This window comes from Molothrus aeneus, chromosome 4 (assembly GCF_037042795.1).
Source record: "Molothrus aeneus isolate 106 chromosome 4, BPBGC_Maene_1.0, whole genome shotgun sequence".
Taxonomy (NCBI): Eukaryota; Metazoa; Chordata; class Aves; order Passeriformes; family Icteridae; genus Molothrus; species Molothrus aeneus.
This window is the reverse complement of record NC_089649.1, coordinates 7,487,865-7,508,044: the sequence shown is the minus strand read 5'-3', so window position 1 is coordinate 7,508,044 and position 20,180 is coordinate 7,487,865. Positions and strand designations below refer to the sequence as shown.

Sequence of the window (20,180 nt, the reverse complement as noted above, 5' to 3'; positions counted from 1 at the left end):
AGAATGCTTGTAGCTCTCCCCCACCTCCTCTCCCTGCGGAAGCTGGCAAGCTCATCTGCTGCAGGATACTTGGAGAGCATCTCCTCAGCCAAACTGACTTACTGCGTCACGTTCCAACACTTAACTAGAACACGTGGAAATACTCCTTTTGTTAAATGCATAAAGATTAAAAAAATACAGATTTCACAAGGTAACTTGGCTTTTTAAAGCTCTATGATTTTACGAAATGGAGGTTGGGTGTTCTTTCTACAGGCAGATGTTGGGATACTGTTCTAAGCCTCTAAAAATGAAAAGGGGGTGTGTTTCCCTGCTTTTTAAGGAATGCTTTGCCCACAGGTTTTGAGATGAAGTGCAGAGCACTGTAAAGTGTTGGCATTCAGCAAGGCACTGAGCAAGGGCTCAGCTGGAAGCACCTGAGTGAGCCTCTGCTGCCAGAGCAGGGTCCTGCAGGAGGAGGGCCCTGCTGAAGCACCTGGGGAGCAGCTTTCCCGGGAAAGCCGAGCGCTCCCTGTCAGGCGCACGCCAGCCCCGGGCCTGACCCTGCTCTGCAGTCAGGCTGCTCCTGGAACAGCCAGCGATCCATCTCCTCCGCCAGCTCCGCTCCAGTTCGGAAAACATCGGATCTGGAAAATGGTTTAAAACTGCACATTTCCGTTCAAAGGGCCCTCTTGTTGTTCTGCTTGTTTGGGGGCAGGAGCAGGAAGGGTCATTACATGGTGGAAAAGCAAAAAAACACATTTTCATGGGCAATTGCTATATTAATATGTATCACTTTACATACACAGTACATCTACATATGGAACCTATTATTACTGAGGAAATGTTTTTTTAATGAGGAAGACTTAACAATACTTAAGAGAGAAAATGTTCAAACCAATGTTAATTTGCAGCAGAAGTAACAAAATATTTTAATAAAAAACAGTAACAAGAACTGGCCTTCCTATCCAGGATCAGCCTGCTCCTATGTTCACACCTTGAGAATAGAATTCTACTTCCAAAGCTTTTCCAGCCATTGCAAACCTCCTAAAATTGAAGTCTAACCTCTGACTCAAGGACTTTCAAGAGCAAGACCTGTTCAGCTCTACACAGAGACAGAGATAGCTCATTATATTTCTCTTTTCTGGAACCCTGGAAGCATTTCTTCCCCCTCCACCTCTTTTACCAAGCCTGTGCCTGCCTTCCCTTCCTAGCCCCAAAACTCATCCAAAAATAAAGGGATTTTTAGGTAATACAATCACTTCTGCATAAATGTAGCTAAATATATTCTCAATTGCTGAGCACTGTTTCCTTTCCCTCTCCCTGCATGCTGGGATTAATTAAGCTTTCCTTAAATGTTGCATATGAATTAAGAAGAAACAAACAGCAAAAAGCCCCTCACTATTTTCAAAGGAAAAAAATCTGGTGCTAAAAAGTCCTGGCAGGCTAAATATTAGTACAATAAAACTGCTGGATTTCAATTGGTAAAAATAAAGTGACTAAAAGCTCTCTGTTTGAAAAATGAGAGACATACAAGAAAAGACTGTTCCTGTAGGAAACAGACACTTTGTTTCAAGAATGATCTCAAAGCCAAGGATGAATTATTAGTACCAACTATAAACCTCAAAATAGACTCTTCCTGTTATCACAATGCAAATATTAATGCGTATTTGCTATTCCTGCTAAATGTTATCAGCGTTGTTCCAACTCACAGGGAACAACCTGTTCTGTGCAGATCCTGACTGGGCTAGGACTGGACTTGGTTTATCATTTTAACACCAGGATCATTGTTTTGTTCACCTTGGGAAACCACAGCAGGAGCAATGATCACAAGGGAATCCTGCACGGGTCTCTGCACTGGCTCTGCTGGGAAAGCCTGGAGAGCTCCGGGGATGTCAGATGAGCAGAGCAGCTCCTGGCGTGCAGGGAGTGGTCACTGGTCATGGCTCCCACCACCACATCAACTGATCCCTTTATTTACTTTATTTACTTAGCTTTAAGCCCTTTTTTAATAGGCTGCATGACTTCTTCTGTACAGTACAGGTTTGGAATGGCACTGAAACCAGCACCAGCCATTCCAAGGGGCCTGATGCAAGCTCCTGGGAACAGCCCTCAGGAAACAGGTCCCAGAACAAATGGGTAGCCACAAAACACACTGTCTGTAATAAAGCCCTACAGGTATTTTGAGTGGAGCTCTTCATTTTGAATCTGCACAGGGCAAAACCAGTCCTACTCTGTATATGGCAAGCAATAAGGTGAATTGTCATTTGTTCTGCCCCTCAGGTTGCACACAGACACCACTGAACACAACACTGAATGTCAAGTCTTAGGTAACAACAGACTTCAAATCATCAATGTCACCCAGGCATCATTTCAGGCTTTGAAATACAGTTTACTTATTACCAAATACGATGTGTCAAGTGATTTATCAAATCCATAAGAAAGAAGAAACCAAGGAGACAATCCAACAATCCATCCTATCTCCCAGCAAGTCCAGGACTGTCTCCAATCAAATGTATACTGGAAGAAGAGAGATTTATTACCATGGTTTCTCAATGACATGTTTTATATTTAGCAAGTGTTGCTATCATGCTCCACATGGTACTTTCACCCTGCCCCACAAGCCCACCTGGATTTCCACACCTGCCCAATTCAGTGGGTCACTCATTGCCTGCACATATTTGATGCTGTGTGTCTGTGGCAAACTTCTAGAGATGAAGCTGCTATTGAAAAAATTTTGACAATAATCTCTTTTCCTGCTCCAAAGACACATAAGATTGGCAGAGTTGTTCTTAAAGGTGAGGCTGTTCTTTCACATGCTGACATTGGCATTGAAGATACACTGAGTTTTTCCAAGTGCTGATTAAAAGCAGAAGGACTCCTCTGGCCAGTGCTCCTCACACATGCCTCTCATCAGCAATCTGTAAAAAGCAACACTGAAAAGACCTGGAAATATTTGGAATGGCTTAGTTTGGGACTAAGTGACACTGAAAACACACCTTCACTTTGACACCATTAAAAGGCAAGGGGTTTTCCTGGTCATGGAAAAATCATTTATACTACAAAAAAAAAAAAAAAACAAAAAAAAAAACCAACAAGTCTGGAATGGTTTGAGTTGGAAGAGTTCTTAAAGATTGTCTTGTCCTAATGCCCCTGTCATGGGCAGGGACACTTTTTACCAGACTAGGTTGCTCAGAGCCCAGTCCATTCTTGCCTTGAACACTTCCAGGGATGGGGCATCCACAACTTCTCTGGGCAAGCTGTGCCAGGGCCTCACCACCCTCTTCTTCTATATGCCTATTCTAAACCTTACAAGTTATTTATGAAATCCTTTGCACATGCAGAACTGAAGGAAGCTGACTGCTTTAATTAATATCTAGTACCCAGGTAATGAAAATACTTTTGTTTGAAATGCCTACAAAAAGTGGTACATCTCCAGGATCAATTTCTGAAAATACTTAATATTTGAGAAATAGCAAATGTATGATGATGTATGATAAAAGCTCCTCCCTACCTGCATAAGTAAGAAAGGAGACACACACACATTATATATATATTACACACACATTTACACATTTGTAAAGAAAGGCTAAAACAAGTAGGACACAAATCTCAGATGAGCAGCACCTGAGTGATAATACTACCAATAATTTCTAAGAAGTCTCTAACAAAAGTTGAAATCTTTTTCCATCACATGAGAGAGAGGTTTTGGCCGTGTTTATACATCATCCTGAGTAAACTGGCTGAACTGCAAAACCAGAACACTATGTAAGAATAATGAAAGGAATGAAAAATACTTCTGCCCGGGCGCGACATTTATCAATATAAAATAGCCACTTCTGCCATTGTTTGAAGTAAGGGAAGCAATTAAAGTGCACAAACCCATTTTGATACCAGCACCCTATTTCCTGCACATGCTGGTAACCCAGGGCCTCCCCCTCCCTCCTTTGGTGCTGTTCATTAACTCTCCACAATAAACACCATCCTCCCATACCACACGTTTGAGAGCACTCCGAAACTGGGAGATTGGGCAACAGCACTGCTCTATGCAAAACCAGCCAAGTCCAGTCAGGAAACAGATTAATTTGAAAGCCTTAATTAATGACTGAACGTTTATACAGCCAAGATTTATGAGTTACAAGGAAGTAAGTCCAAAACATAACACTCCCTCCCGCATGCAAGCCCTCTCTTTAATGGTAAACAACTAGCCTAGGGTAAGATACTGTCTCAGTGCTCCAGTTCTCTTTCTTATTCCAACTTCCAAGCACTGACAGAAGACAAATTAATTTCAAACTTCTTTTTTCCTGCTCCTCTATAAATATTGTTACTAATAAACATGGTTTAATGATGACAAACTATAGATTATTTTAATAAATAAACCATTTTTTTTTAGCTCAGGAGTGCAAGGATAGTACATAACAAAGAAGAGGAAAAAACAGAATCCCTTTTGTATGGGTAAATTCATGATATTTATGAACATTTTCTTGTCAAGAAAATCATAAACAAGAAGAGAAAGGTCTTTATACAGATAACTATATGCATAAAAATCTCCTAAAATCCCCCAAAACCCCAGGTTTGTCAGCTTACTTCACAAATACTTTTGTAAATTTAGAAGTGACAAATGTTAGAAACGAAGAGCAAGTTTTCAGTTTTTAACATTTTGACTATATTCCATATTCCACTTCTGAGAGCTGACATCTCATTATGATGAGCTCTTGCTATTTGAATATTAAAACAAGACTGCCAGCCACACTTCTTTGGAAGTCCTCAGGCCTTAAACTAGAAAAGGCAAAATCAAGAAAAGTGTTGCTCTCTCTTTTTTACAGAACACTACTGCGCTCATTTTCTTGCCTTGCAAGTTCTGTTACGCTAACAAAGGAGCGCAGTTTGGTTCCGTGGTTTATACAATACAGAAATACCCAGAAATGACCACAGAAATGGCAAGATCCCATGAAATGAGGAGCCTGTGATGAGCCCTCCAGCCATACTTTGCCCTCCCTGGCAAGAGGACCCCCCAAAGCCCCTCTCCCCAGGTACACAGCCACTACCAGCACTTGGCACAGGTAACCAGAAATGCAAGTGGCATGTGGCTTTTGGGTTTGGGGTGAGTGTTTTCTGCTTGCCTGTCGCAGTGATGAACACTCAAGCCCCTGTCCTTGCCTGTCATGGGAAAAATGCCCAACAACCCATCCTGCTGGCTCCTGCTCTTTGGTCCCTCATCCCCAGCTGAACAACAAAACCCAGCTGCTGAAGAGACTGAGCAGAAAAAGTTCTCCTTATACAGACTCACAAATACAAACACACAGAGTCTGAGCTATGAGCTGGGTAAAATTTTTTTTACCCCCTCTTCATTGGTTTATCATTGAATGAGAGCCCACTGGGAGCAGTTCTGGAAAAAGACAAAGTTGGTTTACCCCAGTGAAAAGCGGGCGAGAGGACAAAACAGAGGACAAACTGCTCCTCTCCCCCTCCTTTCCCTCCAACAGCGTGTGTCACTATGCAATGTTAATGTAATAGTAATTTTCTAGTTTTATCACAAATTCACTTTGTTTGCTAGGAAATGAAGTAACAAACGCTACGTCTATAAGATGCCAATTACTTTGAGAAAATAACTCCCATCCCCAACTTCCCAAAATAAGAAAATAAACCATCAAACAAAACCCAAAGCAGCTCTTTTAAACTGGACAAAACGCTCTTGGTTCTCCTTTCCTGACAATGGGGATGTCAAGACCAATTAGCACTTGCAGTCATCTTGGGGTTTGCTCTGTTTTCTCCCACTGCAAGTGGTCAGGCCAGATCCGATGGCTCCCTTCTATACATGCAATGCCATGGACAAATTACAGAAGACTGGACCTGAAAGGCTTTTTTCCTACCCAGCTATCCTTGACATTTTCATTACTCAAAGACAGGAAACAAAAAGCCTAAGCTGAGAACTAGGTGATAGTCTGAAAAAAGTTTAATTAAAAAGTAAAACAGACCATGGAATTGCTTCTAACATAGCTAATAATTTGCTGCTGAGTTGTTACTGTGCTGCTTCCATCTGCCAATAACCTTTTAAACCTTTTGCCAAAGGCAATCCAAAGCTTTTCCATATGTATGTAAGGGTAACCATAAAAGATAACTTGGAAATAACAACTTTCAACTTCTGCTATGCAAAAATCTGAGCTACAGCAGTGCTTGTGCCCATCAGCTTCCAGCAGGGCTCTGGAAAACAGAAGTTACATGGCAAGAATGAAAACTGCCCCGTTTGACAATGGAGGTTTGGCTGCAAGATTCCCTGCTCCCACATTCAGCATCAGTGACTATCTTAATTACCAACAACTTCTCAAATGGTTTCAGAGTTACCACTGAGAAGCTTAATCTCACCAAAAAGCCACCAGCTCCAACAATGCCATTGCTAAAGTTTGTGGATAAAAAAAGCAAGTGGAACAAAAGCAGACATTTCAACTATTCTACCCCCAAAAAATCTCACTTCTATAAAAAAAAAAATTACACATAATCAAAACCTCTTTGAAAGGAATATACCAGAGTGCATTTTTGAACTCAAATAACTTCATGGGATGACAACTGCATAAGCCTATGCCTTACACACATTGTTAGGGACAGGAAGTATCAAAGCAAATCACTTAAGTCAAAAACTTAAGGACGAAACCAAAAAACTCTCCCACTCCAAATGTTTTATCAATAATGATCACCCCTCAGAAAACAAACTCAAAATTCACTTCACACAAGTGAAATATCATTTCTATCATGGGAGAAAGCAGGGGAAGCTGAATAGTTGGTGCATGTACTACACAATGGTAGTTTGACTAGTGAGAGCATTTAAGCTTGAAATTAGGTACATTTATTGTTCAAGAAATTCACAGCCTATTGTGATTTGATTTTATTAGTTATTATTATTCATTATTAGGTTCCAAATTTTTGCAACAGAAACAATGACTTTTTGCAGATGACTGCCAAAAGCAAACATCCTATTTTCCCTGCACACAAAGATACCAATATATGTTCAAACATTTTCATTCACACACACAGCCCCAGCTCGCCAATCTTTGCAGTTCAGTGAAGTGTAAACAGTCAGTGTTGCCATTAAAATAACATGTTCTTCATTCACAGCAACAATAGCCAGGTAGATTAACAGCCTTTTACACCTGGGCCCTATTATTTCTCTGCCATTCATTAACATTTCTTCTACCATGACAGCAATTGAACTGGCACAGTCCCAGAAACACAAGTAGGTCAGCACAAGGTGTTCCTCTGGATGCTTACATCTGGTATAAACATCCTGAATTAGCCTTCAGGTGCTACATCTAAATATCCTAGTGCTAATTAAGATCACAATCAGAACCATTTCAGATCTCACTGACCGAGTACAGTGGTTTTGGAGGGCTGATTCTATTAAGGATGGAAAGTAATTTCACTGCACAAGTGGGGAACTTTCTGCAGCTCTCCTGGCCAAGCAGATGCTGGACATCATGCCTTGAAATGTGCTACCTCCTTGAAATCACAGAATCACCTAACAGCCTGGGCTGGAAGAGATCCTAAAGATCACCTCTTTTACAGCAACTTGTGTATGTTGAGAGAATGTGGCCCTGAAGTTGTCATATAAGAGTAGAGGACCTAGGAATAAGATTTCTCTGAACTGCAATAACTTTTTGGTGACTCTCCAATTTGTACACCTTGTCTTATACTTTAGGACTAGAGTTGAGACAAACTCCAAGCAGCAAGTTCACTTCTAACCACATACCCCATGACACATCATAACTTATGAGATCAAGTGCCAGCACTACAGGTTTAAATCAGAAAAACAGGTCAGTGTGAGGAAAAACACACTTTTTATATTTTATTTTCCTTTTTTTTAACATAAAAGCCAATTCGTCAGCTCTGAGCTGATATAAGCATTTGTATTACACCAATCAAAGTACTTCAAAAGGCAGAAATAAGCCAACACTTTCAATTCCTTCCTGATCACTGCAAATGCAATTTTCACTCTGAACTTTCCATACCCCCACTTGTGATCACTGCTATACTAAGAGCGTGTGCTTTAAGACATTGAAGAATAATCCCCACTGTCTGATTAAAAAAAAAAATTAAATTAAAAGTTGCTAGAAATAACTCAGAGGCAAAAAATAAAACTCAAAGAAAACAATAGCAGTAGGCTAAAGAGACATATTTTTTCCTTCAGTAATGAATTCCCATCTGCTTTTAAAGAGCAACATGTTTTTCCATTGCTGGGAATTGCAGCCAAGCCCAGGACAATAAAGCAGCAAAGCCAGAGGCAAGAGCAGAGGGCAAGTAAAGCTGGCTGACAGAAGCTGGGCCTAGGTCCCTCTTTTATAAGCCTGTGTGACAGTGGCAGCTCAGCAGTGCCCTGCTGTGCTGGCAGCACGCAGCCCTCTGCCACCTTCAGCAACTGGGAGCTCCTGGTTACTCTGCCATGGGTGAGGTTGTGGGAAAATGGGAAGGAGAAGACAGGGAAAGGAGGCAAACAGCACAGTTGGTGCTGCTGGCAAAGCCAGGCATCTCCCCTGGTTTGGTGAAAGTACAGCTGGTTTGTGCAAGCTCAAGGGAAGGGAGCTTGCTCCTGACACAGGCGATGCTCCTACTCATGTTCTTTGTCCAGACACTGGACACAACACAAAACAACCCTGTAAAAGCAAACACAAGGGTGCTCACTTACAGAACCTGGGTGGACAATACCATTAAAGTAGTTAATGAAGAAAAACATGTTGAAATCAGCTGTAAAGTTCCTGCATCTGAACTGTTTTGGCATTTAAAGAATCAAATATCAGCTTTTTGGGGGAAAAAAAGAAGTCAGGTTTGAGGAGCAAGCAAAATTTCATAACTCAGCATTGGCTGGTGCTCATTCAAATTCCCCCTGGCTTTTTTCCCCAAGTTCCTCTGAGGATCACTGTTCTTTGAGTTCCTTAGGAAGCAGTTTTGACTGCATCCTCCTGAGCTGTTAATGTGTCTGACCTTTTCGGAAACACTCATGTCCCTTCAGCCAGATGCATTAAATCTCCCCTGCTTGATTAAACTATTAGCAAATCATTATCTCACTGAAGGAGAAAATGTTCTTTCCCAGATGAGCTCGCCACGCATAAATTTCTGTACCAATACTCCCCTCTACACCAAACCTTATGTTTGGGCATAAATGTGCTGATTGCCAGCCATGCTCTACACCCTCACTAAGTCAGAGCACACTGCACTTTATCAGGCCTCAGCTCAGACACAACATGATGAAAATCCACCCACTCTGGGCAACACCTCTGACAAAGGGGCAACAGGAAGCAGATCTTTCTGAGGTGACTGAAAAGAGCAGGGAGAGGCAGAGTAATGCCCCCAAGTCCTGCTTTCAGCACTGGCACACCAATGCCATTCCCAGGCATCCCCAGGTGCTCACAGTGCCCTCACTCCCAGTGTGCCCGAGCACATTCCGCACGTAGGAGCCTCCTGCGAGACCAGCAGCAGGCAAAATCCCATGGGAAGTCCTGGGTAGTTAGTGATTTCCTTTCCGGTGATTCATCTCGTTTATCCCAAACACTAACATTTGGAAAACATTCCCAATGCCAGGTATTTCCTCACCTTCCAGACACCTGTGCCAAACACATCCTTAGCACTGATAAATGTGTGTAGGAAAGAGGTGATCCCATGCTACCCATAGTGGATAAAGGCTGAGACTTTTCCTCATCCACCCACACAAAAATGTTCACTTTTCAATGAGTGACATAAATTAACAGATCCTCTGCACCAGTCCAAGAGAAACATCAGAGGTTCATCTGAGGCCTTCATTTTGCTACATTTCAATTTGATGGCATTCCTCACCTTGAAAAATCACATTTCACTGTAATACTTCAGGCTAATACATAGGATTGAATCCATTGCCCTTTCATAGTGTTAAGCACAAGGCCTTTTCCTTAAGTCTGGAAGATCTTTTCCTTCATGTACAGCTAGATGTAAAGAAGGTAACACATCCTTATCTTTTGAATGTCCAGTTTTTCCCTATATCTAAACCCTCTCTCTCCTTTACTGTAGCTGTTCTTTACTAAACAGACAAATCTTCCCCAGTCTCTTACAAGGGTCTTTACCCTCCTGTGAACCTATGGTGGAACACATCCTCATTCCTTTTGTACTACTATCTTCCTCTGCATGAAACAGAGGAAGAGGTCTGGTTGTTTGGGGGTGTTTTTAATTAAAGTTACTAGTTTAAATATGTCAATAGCTGGTAAACAAGAACAAGCATGTTTTGGAATACATATTTTAAGAGTCAAAGACTTGAGTTGATTTCAGCTAGTTTGCTGCTGCACAAATCTTTTTGGCATCACATCTGCTCTTATTTCAACCAGAGCAAACCTTCATCAGCTTGCTTTTCTTCCCTTTCATTTTCTGGGTTCCCATTGAGAGTTATTGCAAAGTGAGAAAGATATTTTTTACATTAACTGCTCCACTTCGATTCAGAACCAGTGAAAGATTTACAGGTTCCAAGATTCCTGCTCTACTCTTGTGTCCTGTAAGCATGGAAACTGATAATACTATAGAAACCATGCCAGCCTTGGCTTTCACCATGACCTGCTTTCCACCAATTTAAAAGCAGTCAGTCCCCATTATCTTACTTTTATAAGCACACTCATCTGAGGAACATTGTCATCATACCCAGATTATTTAATTTTTTATTACTTCCAACCAACTTAAAACTCAAAACAACTCAACACTCGATTTCAGTTTCTGCCTAAAACCTCCCTCTCTGCCTTTTAAATTGCAACAAAAACTTAATCTGACTGCAGCTTAGACAATAAAAGAACATCTCTCACTCTGCTGGGTTTATTTTCCTTTTTATCACCTACTTTCTGGAACAAAGTATTTCTCCAGTGGGGAAACACTCTCCTTATCCCTTGCTTGTCTAACCCCAAACTGAAAAATAGAGCACCTAAGTTTGTGGAAAGTCCATCTTTCCTAAGGATAGCTGGCTGTGGCAGCACCATAAAAACAAGCAAATGAAACCCAAAAAACTCACACTGCTCGTACTTCAAAACATTGCTTTTAAATACTTCTGTGGTCAGATCTCTAATTATCCCTACTTCAGTGGGAAATGAAACAGATAAAACTTCTCAGCATGAAGTACAACAGTGAAAATGCTCTAGGAAAAGCTGTGATCAAACTGTGAACAAGCTCAGAGCACAGACATTCTAATTATGTAAAACCATTAAAAAATTATCAGTTTTAGAAAAGTTGGACCTCCTGCAATTTGGCCCAAAATTAAATGCAGTATCCCTGAAGAGCAGCCCAAGTACTGCTGCTGAGCACTACTTCACAAAGGTCTGGAAATGAAGATTGCACTCAAATTCAAATATTTCCAGAAAGCTGAGGATTTCTTCGACCTAAAAGTTAACTGTACAGACATTGCTCATCTAATGTCTTTAATAAGAAAAAACTTCACTGACACACAAGAGAAGGATACTGTAATTCACCCTCATAAATTATCTTCCACCTTCCCTCACATGAAACAGTGGGAAGTAATCACCCCATTTTGCTATCTTGATGTATCTTTAAAGGTAGTCATTAAGAGAAACGTACATCCAGCAGGTGAACAGAGATAACTGGTCATAAGCGATGACAGGCAAAAACACACAAGTATCTGATCTGAAAAGGGGCCAAGTTGGAAGCCAGATGCACACTGAACTATCCACTTTCCTGGCTGTTTATTCAGCTCATGTCAGGATGATTCAACGCATCTTTACACGCAGCTCCCTATTCATACAGCATCTTCCAGTCACAAAACCAGGCATTTTCCATTTCTTTCTCTGAACAAAGGCTAGAACAGTGCAATGGGAACTTGCCATTCAGCAGCGGAAACTATTTGTAAAGCTGGGAAGCTGGAGACACTGGGAAGAAAAGGCTTTAATGAAACTGGCCACTGTGTGTGCCAACTATCAAGACTTTATATATTCTTCCAAGGAACCCTGACTGAGGCTTTTTCTGTATTTACTCTTTACATCCCAGTTATTATAATACTTTGCATGATGCAAAAGAACAAAATTCGTGAGAAATGCCACATTAGAAACAGGCAGCTTTTTTTTTTTTCCTCTGAAACCAGTCTGTAGCTGCACTCAATGACCCATTAACTTATTTCTGATCCTGCACAAAGCCAGCACCAAGACATTTGTGACTCATTATCAACCAGGCACTGGAATTCACCACTAGCTTTCCAGCGGATCCAGATCCAAAGGAAATCCCCATATGCTTGGAATTCCTAAACTACAAGCACTGCAGTTGTTGACTGGTAAGGCGACAGTTGCCATATGCAACAGAGGAGATGTTTATATTTATGTTTTTGGAGGTTGTACCTCAGCCAGAAGCAGATAAATTTCCCCAAGTTGTGTCACTGTCCCCCAAATATAAATATAACACTGTTACTTCCAAAATGTGTAAGCAGTAGAGCTATGACAGTCTTCCAGACCAACATTTAAGCATGAAATCCTTTTCATTGTTGCCTTTTTTTTTTTCATTGCGAGAGCCCACATTCTGGGCAGAGAGAAGTGCTACACAAACCAGCTCTGCTCACTACACAGCTTCCAATCATTCATTCATCCCCAGAGCGCAGTCTGCCCTGTGCTGTGGAGGAGGAAATCTCTCATGGGTTTGGCTTTGGTGTCTGCTGTGACACAGCTTCCCACAATGACCCCACAGCACACACAGCAGTGCCCACACCAGCCAGAAGTTATGAGTAGGCAGCACAGCGATTTCCAGCCCACCAGCATGTAAGTGACAGCTAAATGAGGGGAAGCCTGGCCTGGGAGCACCACCAGTCCTTTGAGAAGGGCCTTAAAGCAATCACACGAATCCTCCACAATCACCCAAGACAAAAGTTTACCTAATTTCCCTGCCCTTGTAAACAGCACACAGAGACATGGGGAGCCAAGGCAAGCACAGCACATTTTCCACTCTGCTATGGAAAAAGCAGAAAGTGGCTATGTAATTAGATGGCGTGATAATGCAGACACTTGGGCTGGCTACAGCAAGGTGGAAATTCTGGTATTTCATACCTTTCAAGAGCTCAACTTGGCAACCTTATTAGCATTCTTTGAATTTTTGAATTAATATAATTACTCTCAATTAATTAAAATGAGAAAAGAACGAAATATCCTTTCATGAGACACTGACATGAATAACATTCAGGGAGCAGAATGATGACCACTAATATACTGATACTTATTATAACTGCCAGGCAGCAGCATCTGAAGAAGTTTCTCCTTCTGCCCAGGACAGGAAATAATTGTCTGACATTCACTGTCAGAAGCTAAATAATAGCAATGAGCTATAACAATAAGTGCTGCTGTGAAGTTTTTATTATATTGAATAGGAAAATACAAGTTTCAAAGCAACTCCTTTGCAATTCCCTTGCATTGTTTCTTACCTCCATCTCTCCTCTCTCCTCCTGAGGCTCTCAGTCACAATCCTGCACTCAAAAGATTCCTGGAGATGTCAGGGAACTGTTTGGGAAGTCTGGGAGAGCTTGCCTCCACCTCCCTCCAGTCCTGGCAGTACACCCTTAATGAGGCTGCCTGCAACTGTATGAAGGCTCACCCTGAAAGAGACCCTTCCCCTGGCACCACTCCTCTGATGGGGACCTTGAAGTAAAAAAAGCCCAGATTGCAAAAACACAGCAATATCTGAAATAAATATTTCCTTTCATAATTCCCACCAGCACTCTGAGAAAGCTCAAGGGACATTTGAGTTGAACTTTAAACACCCTTTGTGCACCGACTCCGTGAAGTTTTACCTCGGCTCCCGAGTATTTCTGCGTGCGCTCCACGAGCTCGGCCAAGCAGACGTCGTTGCTGACTGGCATGGACTGGAAACGGAGCCTGAAGATTTCCCTGCGAGTGGCTGCATCTGGCAGTGGCACGTGGATAATTCTGTCTATCCGCCCCGGCCTCAGCAGGGCCTGCAATCAAAGTGTCACAGCAAAAGTTACAGCGCATCAAGGAAGCAAAAAAAAAACCCCCACAGCTCAAAAACAACACCACCACCAAATAATCAACAGTTTAAACAAAAGCATGAACCTGCACAAGAAAAGACAGTAAGGCTACTCAGCTTGTGAAATACCAGTTTATGGAAAAAAGGAATCATAGAAGAACCACAGTCATTTTCCTAAAACAATACTTCTAGACTTGTTGCAAGGTGTGCTGGAATGTTAGGACTTGGCAGAAGGACAGGTGGCAATGGACAAATCCCAAGTTCAGATCTTCCAACGAGACAACAATGAGAGAAAAGAAGGGTTTTTGTTGGAGTGAATCTTACATTGTGGATCCACGTTGCTTTATCCCACGTTATTAGAGCTGTACATGCTTACAGACGATTCTGGTGAGGTTTTTTATGCAAAATAAGGTAATAATAGAGAGAGGCCAGTGATGCACAGCTTCATACACATGTGTTTGGCCTTGCACTTTGGGTGTTCAGTTTATACTGGGGGTGGGAGGGTGGCAGAGCAAAGAGACAGAAAATGTAAGATGGGACAATGCCCACAATGGGCAGCATGGAGGGTTCAGACTGGATGGGAGGAAAATATTTCTAGAAGAGAAGCACAGCCTCAGGGCAGGTTACTGGGGAGGCTGTGGAAATTCTGCCTTTGGGGGTTTTATGGCTCAGCAGAGGAAGACAAGCTCTCTCTGATCTGGTCTGGTGAAAGTCCTGAGCAGGAGGGGGAACCACGGGGCCTCTGGAAGCTCCCTTCAAACATCTTTCTGGACAGGGTCAAAAAGTAAACTTTATCTATATATAAGGCAATTATATCCAATATAGAGGAGAAGCCAAACTCTTAAATTTATAGGAAGGGAGGAAGCTCATTTCCCTATGTTTATAAAAAAATCTCCAAGGTTTTTGAAAACCATCTACAGTAAAAAAAGTAAAAACCCTCCAGCCTTTCTTAACATTTGGAAAAAAGAAAAGCAAAATACAATAATCCCATGCACAACAAATGCACATAAATAGTATTTAAACTATTTTTTAGAAACCGAACAATGTTTATAAGATTCAGTATGTAACCTAAATTGTTTTTATGTTATGGTTCTCCCTTGGGTAGACTAGTTTGAGTTCCAGATGACTAGAGATATTGCATGGCTGTCCTGGGCTGTCAGCCAATAAGTCTTTTCCCAGCCTGATCATGTCAGTGAAAGTCATGCTGAAAAAATAGTAGGAAAGAGCTTTCCTTCCTGCACAGCATTGATCAAGTTAACACCCTTCCTAGAGTTTCTTTAAAAAGACTGTTGTGGTGCTTCAGAGTGGAAAAATGTATCCTGAATGTTAAGAGACATCTTGTTATTTTTAAAACAACCCATGAAAATGCTCAGCAGAAAGTGCACGGTCCTGTGGTGCTGCATGGAGCTGTGCAAGGACAGAGCAAGGCTGGGAAGCCCACAAGTCAATACCCAGCCCAGCACCCTGTGTCTGCAGTGGCCAGTGCTGGATCCCTACAGAAGAGAGCAAGAAACAAGCTGTCCACTGATACCTGCTCAGCAGACCGTGCTGTTTTCCACTCCTGATGAACCCACCCAAGAACTGAGCTCACTGACAATGTCCTGACCAGTGTACAATTCAGTGTCTAAATCATGTGTGTTCGTCAGGATGTTGCCATTTTTTGCCAACACACTTGAAAGAGAAATTTGCATGTTTCAAGACTAGGCTTGGAAGGAGTGGTATTAAACTTGCAATTGTGCTCTGCATGCTCTTAAGGAAATGCCTATAGCTAATTCTATTATTTAGAAGGAACAAGAAATGTTCACAAGAATACGGTGGTGCCTCTTTCAAACCAAGGCAGGTTTCATCAGGACACCCAGATAATTAGAATATCTTCTAAAGCCAGCTTAACTTCCCACTGATGAATGACCAGGGCTGTGGTGCAGGTGGGACAGGGAAAACACTCAGTGCCAATCAGCTGGGAGCAAGTGCTCCATTGCCTGGCTCTCAGTTCCAAGACACAAAAAGCACAACTGCAGATCTAACACAGTGAACACACTTTTTTCTGGTCAGTGACTAAAACCTGCGTTTCCTCCAGTTTGTCCAGCTTTGTGTTTTACATATGTTGGTAGTTGAAGGCCCAAGTTTTAATCATGTTTTAATCAAGTTTTTATCATCACTTTTTTGCTACAATCAGGCCCAGGGACCTTATCCAAGGTGACCAGACACGCTGGGAACTGCACAAAAAAAGCACAAGTCAGTTGCAGCAGTGCACGCTGGGTGTATCAACACAGACAAAAAGGAGAGAAAATATTGTATAACCTCAGCGTGAGATGAGAGTCAGGCTCCCTCCAGCCCCTGCAGACAAAAGCAGATTGAACTGAGAGCTGGTCTCCACCAGCCCTCCTGATGTGGTGACCCTGGGAGACCCTGGGCACAGCCTGACTGCTCCCAGCTCTGCTGGCACCACCTTGGCAAGCCAGCAGGTTCCCCCTCACCATGTTCCTGAGGAGCTAAAATCAGCAGGAGAAGGTGAGGAAGGGGCCTGCTTTGACCTATCCGGTGTTCCTGGAGGAAAAAGGCCTGGTGGGGGGCTGGGGGTGGGCTGCAGAGCTGCTCTGCTGCTGGATGCTCAGAACACAACAGCAAGCCAAGGCCTCTTTCGTTTGCAGGACATCATGCTGCCCTCCCAGGCTTTTCAACTCTGCACACTTCTCACAGAGATGCTTTTCCTTTCTGGCCAAAATAACTCAGAATTCAGAACCAAGCTGCACGCAGAGGCTGGCAGTAAGGGAACAAGACAACCCCTCTTGATGTCTTTGCTCACTGGAGAGAAGTGAACTCTTCTGGGTTGCTTAGGGAAGCCTGCTGTGGCACATGATGTGGGCACCTGCAGCACTTCAAGCCCAAGTCCCAGGCCATGCTAACCAGCAGGGCTGATTTGGATGGGTGCTGGCACCACCTTTCTCCTCAACACCATTTTTTGCACAGACCTAGAAGCTTCTGCTTTTCTCAGTGGGATGTCGTGTGATCCAGCCTTCACCACAGGTAGGGATTTGGTGATGGCTGCTCCAAGCACGCCACGACTTTCACAGGCCATTCCAGAAGATGGAGCTTCAATCTTGCAACGTGCACTTTGAAAATGGGGAAGAGAGCAATAAGGACAGCCAGGTCACCTCTGGGCCAGCCCCACTGCCCTGGGCTGGGTGCAACGGGATTAGGTGGTGAGCACCTGGCAAGGCACGAGGATGGAGCAGGAGGAGGAGGGATTGAGCAGGAGCAGGCAGTGGCTCAGCTGAGCAGCAGCAGAGGCAGGACGGGGAGGGTGAAGAGTTGAAGCAGGGCTGCAGGCCCGGGCAGGTGCAGCTGCCGGGAGCGCGAGATGAACTGCTGGCGACTGGGAGATGCAAACCCGATTCGGGGCGAGCAGCACGCAGGAGGTGGGAAGCTGATGGGGCCAAAATTAATTGATGTGTGCACAAAGATACATAACTCACTGATGTCGAGATGTGAGGGCTGCATAATTTACTTCAACCAGGAAGGGCACAAAATTAAGTAATTGGGGTTTTGGTAGAAACCAGAATAGCTTGAACGCAGAATATTTTGTACCACTGAGCAATTCTTCTGCAGGTTTATGTGATTTTTGCACAACAGTTATGCAAGAGGCCATGCATTGAAAGGTTATGAGTGGTACACTATGGGGAAGACTAGGAAAGTGAGATAATTCTCATGTAATATACAGTATCATTGACAGCAAAACCACAGTTTTAAAGAAGAAACTGCTGCCCTTTCAAAAAGAAACATTTCGTTTTCTTGTAATTAAAATAGAGTATTTCCTCAAAATATATCATTGGAAAAGATAGTTAGGTCAAAAACATGTATTTTTTGTGCAATTATGAAGATAATTATTTCAGGAAAGAAAACATTAATAGGTAAAGCCTGGAAAATATTTGTGGTTCCTGTTAAGAACAGACCAGATTTAACCTTAGGGCTTTGCTAATTTTCCTCCTCCTCTTTCCCTTTTTTTTTTTTTTGAGCATCTACCTTTAGTTAGCTTTGTCAAAGGTTACTTGGCCATTTTAAAAATCACATTGTTACAGAATGCAGAACTACAACAATGGCAGAAGCATAACTAGCTGAGCTCTCTATGGGACAGGAAAAAAAATTATTTTCCTACCGATAGGAATTCAGCAGCCACGCTTCATTCATCAAAAGCATTCTTAATCACATAACAAAATCTCACACATGAACTGTGTGCGAAGGTAACTTAACTTTAGCAAAAATAGATACAACTTACAAACTCCTGAGAAGTAAGTGCCATATTGAGGTGAGGAAGAGAAAGCAAATCAGTTCAGGAGGTAGAGAAACTCATCTGGAGAATCAGTGTTACTGCATATTCTCTGCTGCTGCAATTAATCTCCACATGCAGGAACAAATTTTTATACTAAATTTGTTTCCTTTCAAACAAATACATTGCTTTTAATGTGAAACCTAAAAAATGCAACTAAAAGTTTAATTTTGCCTCTGGAGTCTGTTGGGATTAGATCACTGATGAAAATGAGAGGACTGGGAATAGTTCCTTTGTAACTCAATCCTTCCAATTTAGATTAACAATTGCTATTTATGAACTGTGGTCAGGGCTCCTACTTACATGGACTCCTCAATACAAGAGATACTCTATATCTTGTAACCTCATTGGGAAATGCAATTTTTTTTTTTTTAACTTGCACCATTAGAGTATTTGAACATTTCTAAGTCATTTTAAAGAAACAGAATCATAGAATCAGAGAATGGCCTGGTTGGAAGGAACCTTAAAGATCATCCAATTCTGCCATAGGCAGCGACACCTTCCACTAGACCAGGTAGCTCCAAGACCCATCCAGCCTGGCTTGGAACACATCCAGGCATGGGGAATGCACAGCTTCTCTAGGAAGCCTGTGCCAGGGCCTCACCACCCTATCACAGCCTTCTGCAGCCTGTGCAAGCAGTAGCTGTTTGTGAGATGTTTTCCATGGTTTTGCCCACATGTCAGGACAGATGCATTGCAAGTGTGGGAAGTGTTAAGGCCTTCTTGTGCCATCATTTACCTCTGGCAGGAGTGAAGGCAGCTCCCATCAAGGTGCTTCCCCTATGCTTTTGAGGCTCACCTCAAAAGTGCCTGATGTTTTCGTTCCCACTCTGTGCCAGAGCAAGTCATGCTCCCAGCCCAACAGATCAGGAAGCGCCAGGCATTTTAGGATCTTTGAAAGTTTCAAGTACAGGAAGCTCATCCATCCTGTCTGAGAGATTACTGGAGGCTTTTTTGCAACCATGGCTTAGTTGCCAAAATTAACAGGAGGTGCTGAGGGGAACAGACACATGGGAGTATTACCATTAAAGACTTAAAAACCATAGTCCAGTGGAGACTAAATTTTATTCTCCCATAAGGCTTTTACTCCCGCTCCATCTGGCACGAGCTGCTTCAGGAGGCAGCCCCAAATTCCTCTGTTCCAGGTGACACACTTATTCACTGTGTCACAAGGCTGGAGTCTTGTAATTACAGGCTCCCGAGTCAAGCGATACTGCTTTGTTCCTGCCAAGAGCCCCTTTCCTCACACTCTTCCACTTCCCCACCTTCTTCCTTCTGTGCCAATGTCTGTCACCGCCCTCAGCACATGCCAACATCTCTAACCAGTTCCCCTCTTTGATGACTTTTTTTGCTGGTCACCACCCTTGTACATCTCCCAAGATCTGTGCAGATTACTCTCTGCTGTCATTACACAACATCTACTACTCCTCTCAGGGTGGAGCACTTTGGTTCCCTAACCTACGGTGCATCCACTACTCCATATCATGCATTTGCTAACAGAATTTTATCAAACATTATAAAAAACCAGCTCCCAGAAAATGCTGTAGTTCCCCATGTGAAGGCTTCGCTTTCCACACAGATTTATAAAGCGCAGCCTTTCTCTGGTGTCAGTCTTGCTCAAGACCTGGAGCGTTGTGCAAGTTGACAAGAAAGGACATGATAGTTTGACAGCAGGTGTTCAGCAGGAACATGCTACCGAGCGGCAGCAACCCTCTGCTCAGGCATTCAGCAGGAGCACGAATTACAGGCAGGGAGCAAATGTGTGCTTTGATACCCCTGGCAAACAGCAAACCAACTCCAGCTGGGACACAGCTGAGGTGATCCCAGTCCAAAGCAAGATGAAGAGATACAGAGAGTGAACCATCTCCAAAATAAGAACATGGTCTGTCCCTCAGATGCCCCT

At 42.8% G+C, this 20,180-nt stretch overlaps 1 protein-coding gene across 1 annotated transcript in view; it reads right to left on the bottom strand.

Annotated features, from left to right (window-relative positions):
• AFG2A (AFG2 AAA ATPase homolog A) overlaps positions 1-20,180 on the bottom strand; it is a 161,396-nt gene that overhangs the window by 18,659 nt on the left and 122,557 nt on the right. The window contains 1 exon segment of the mRNA XM_066547909.1: positions 13,754-13,918. Within this exon segment, the coding sequence (XP_066404006.1) occupies positions 13,754-13,918 (165 nt within the window).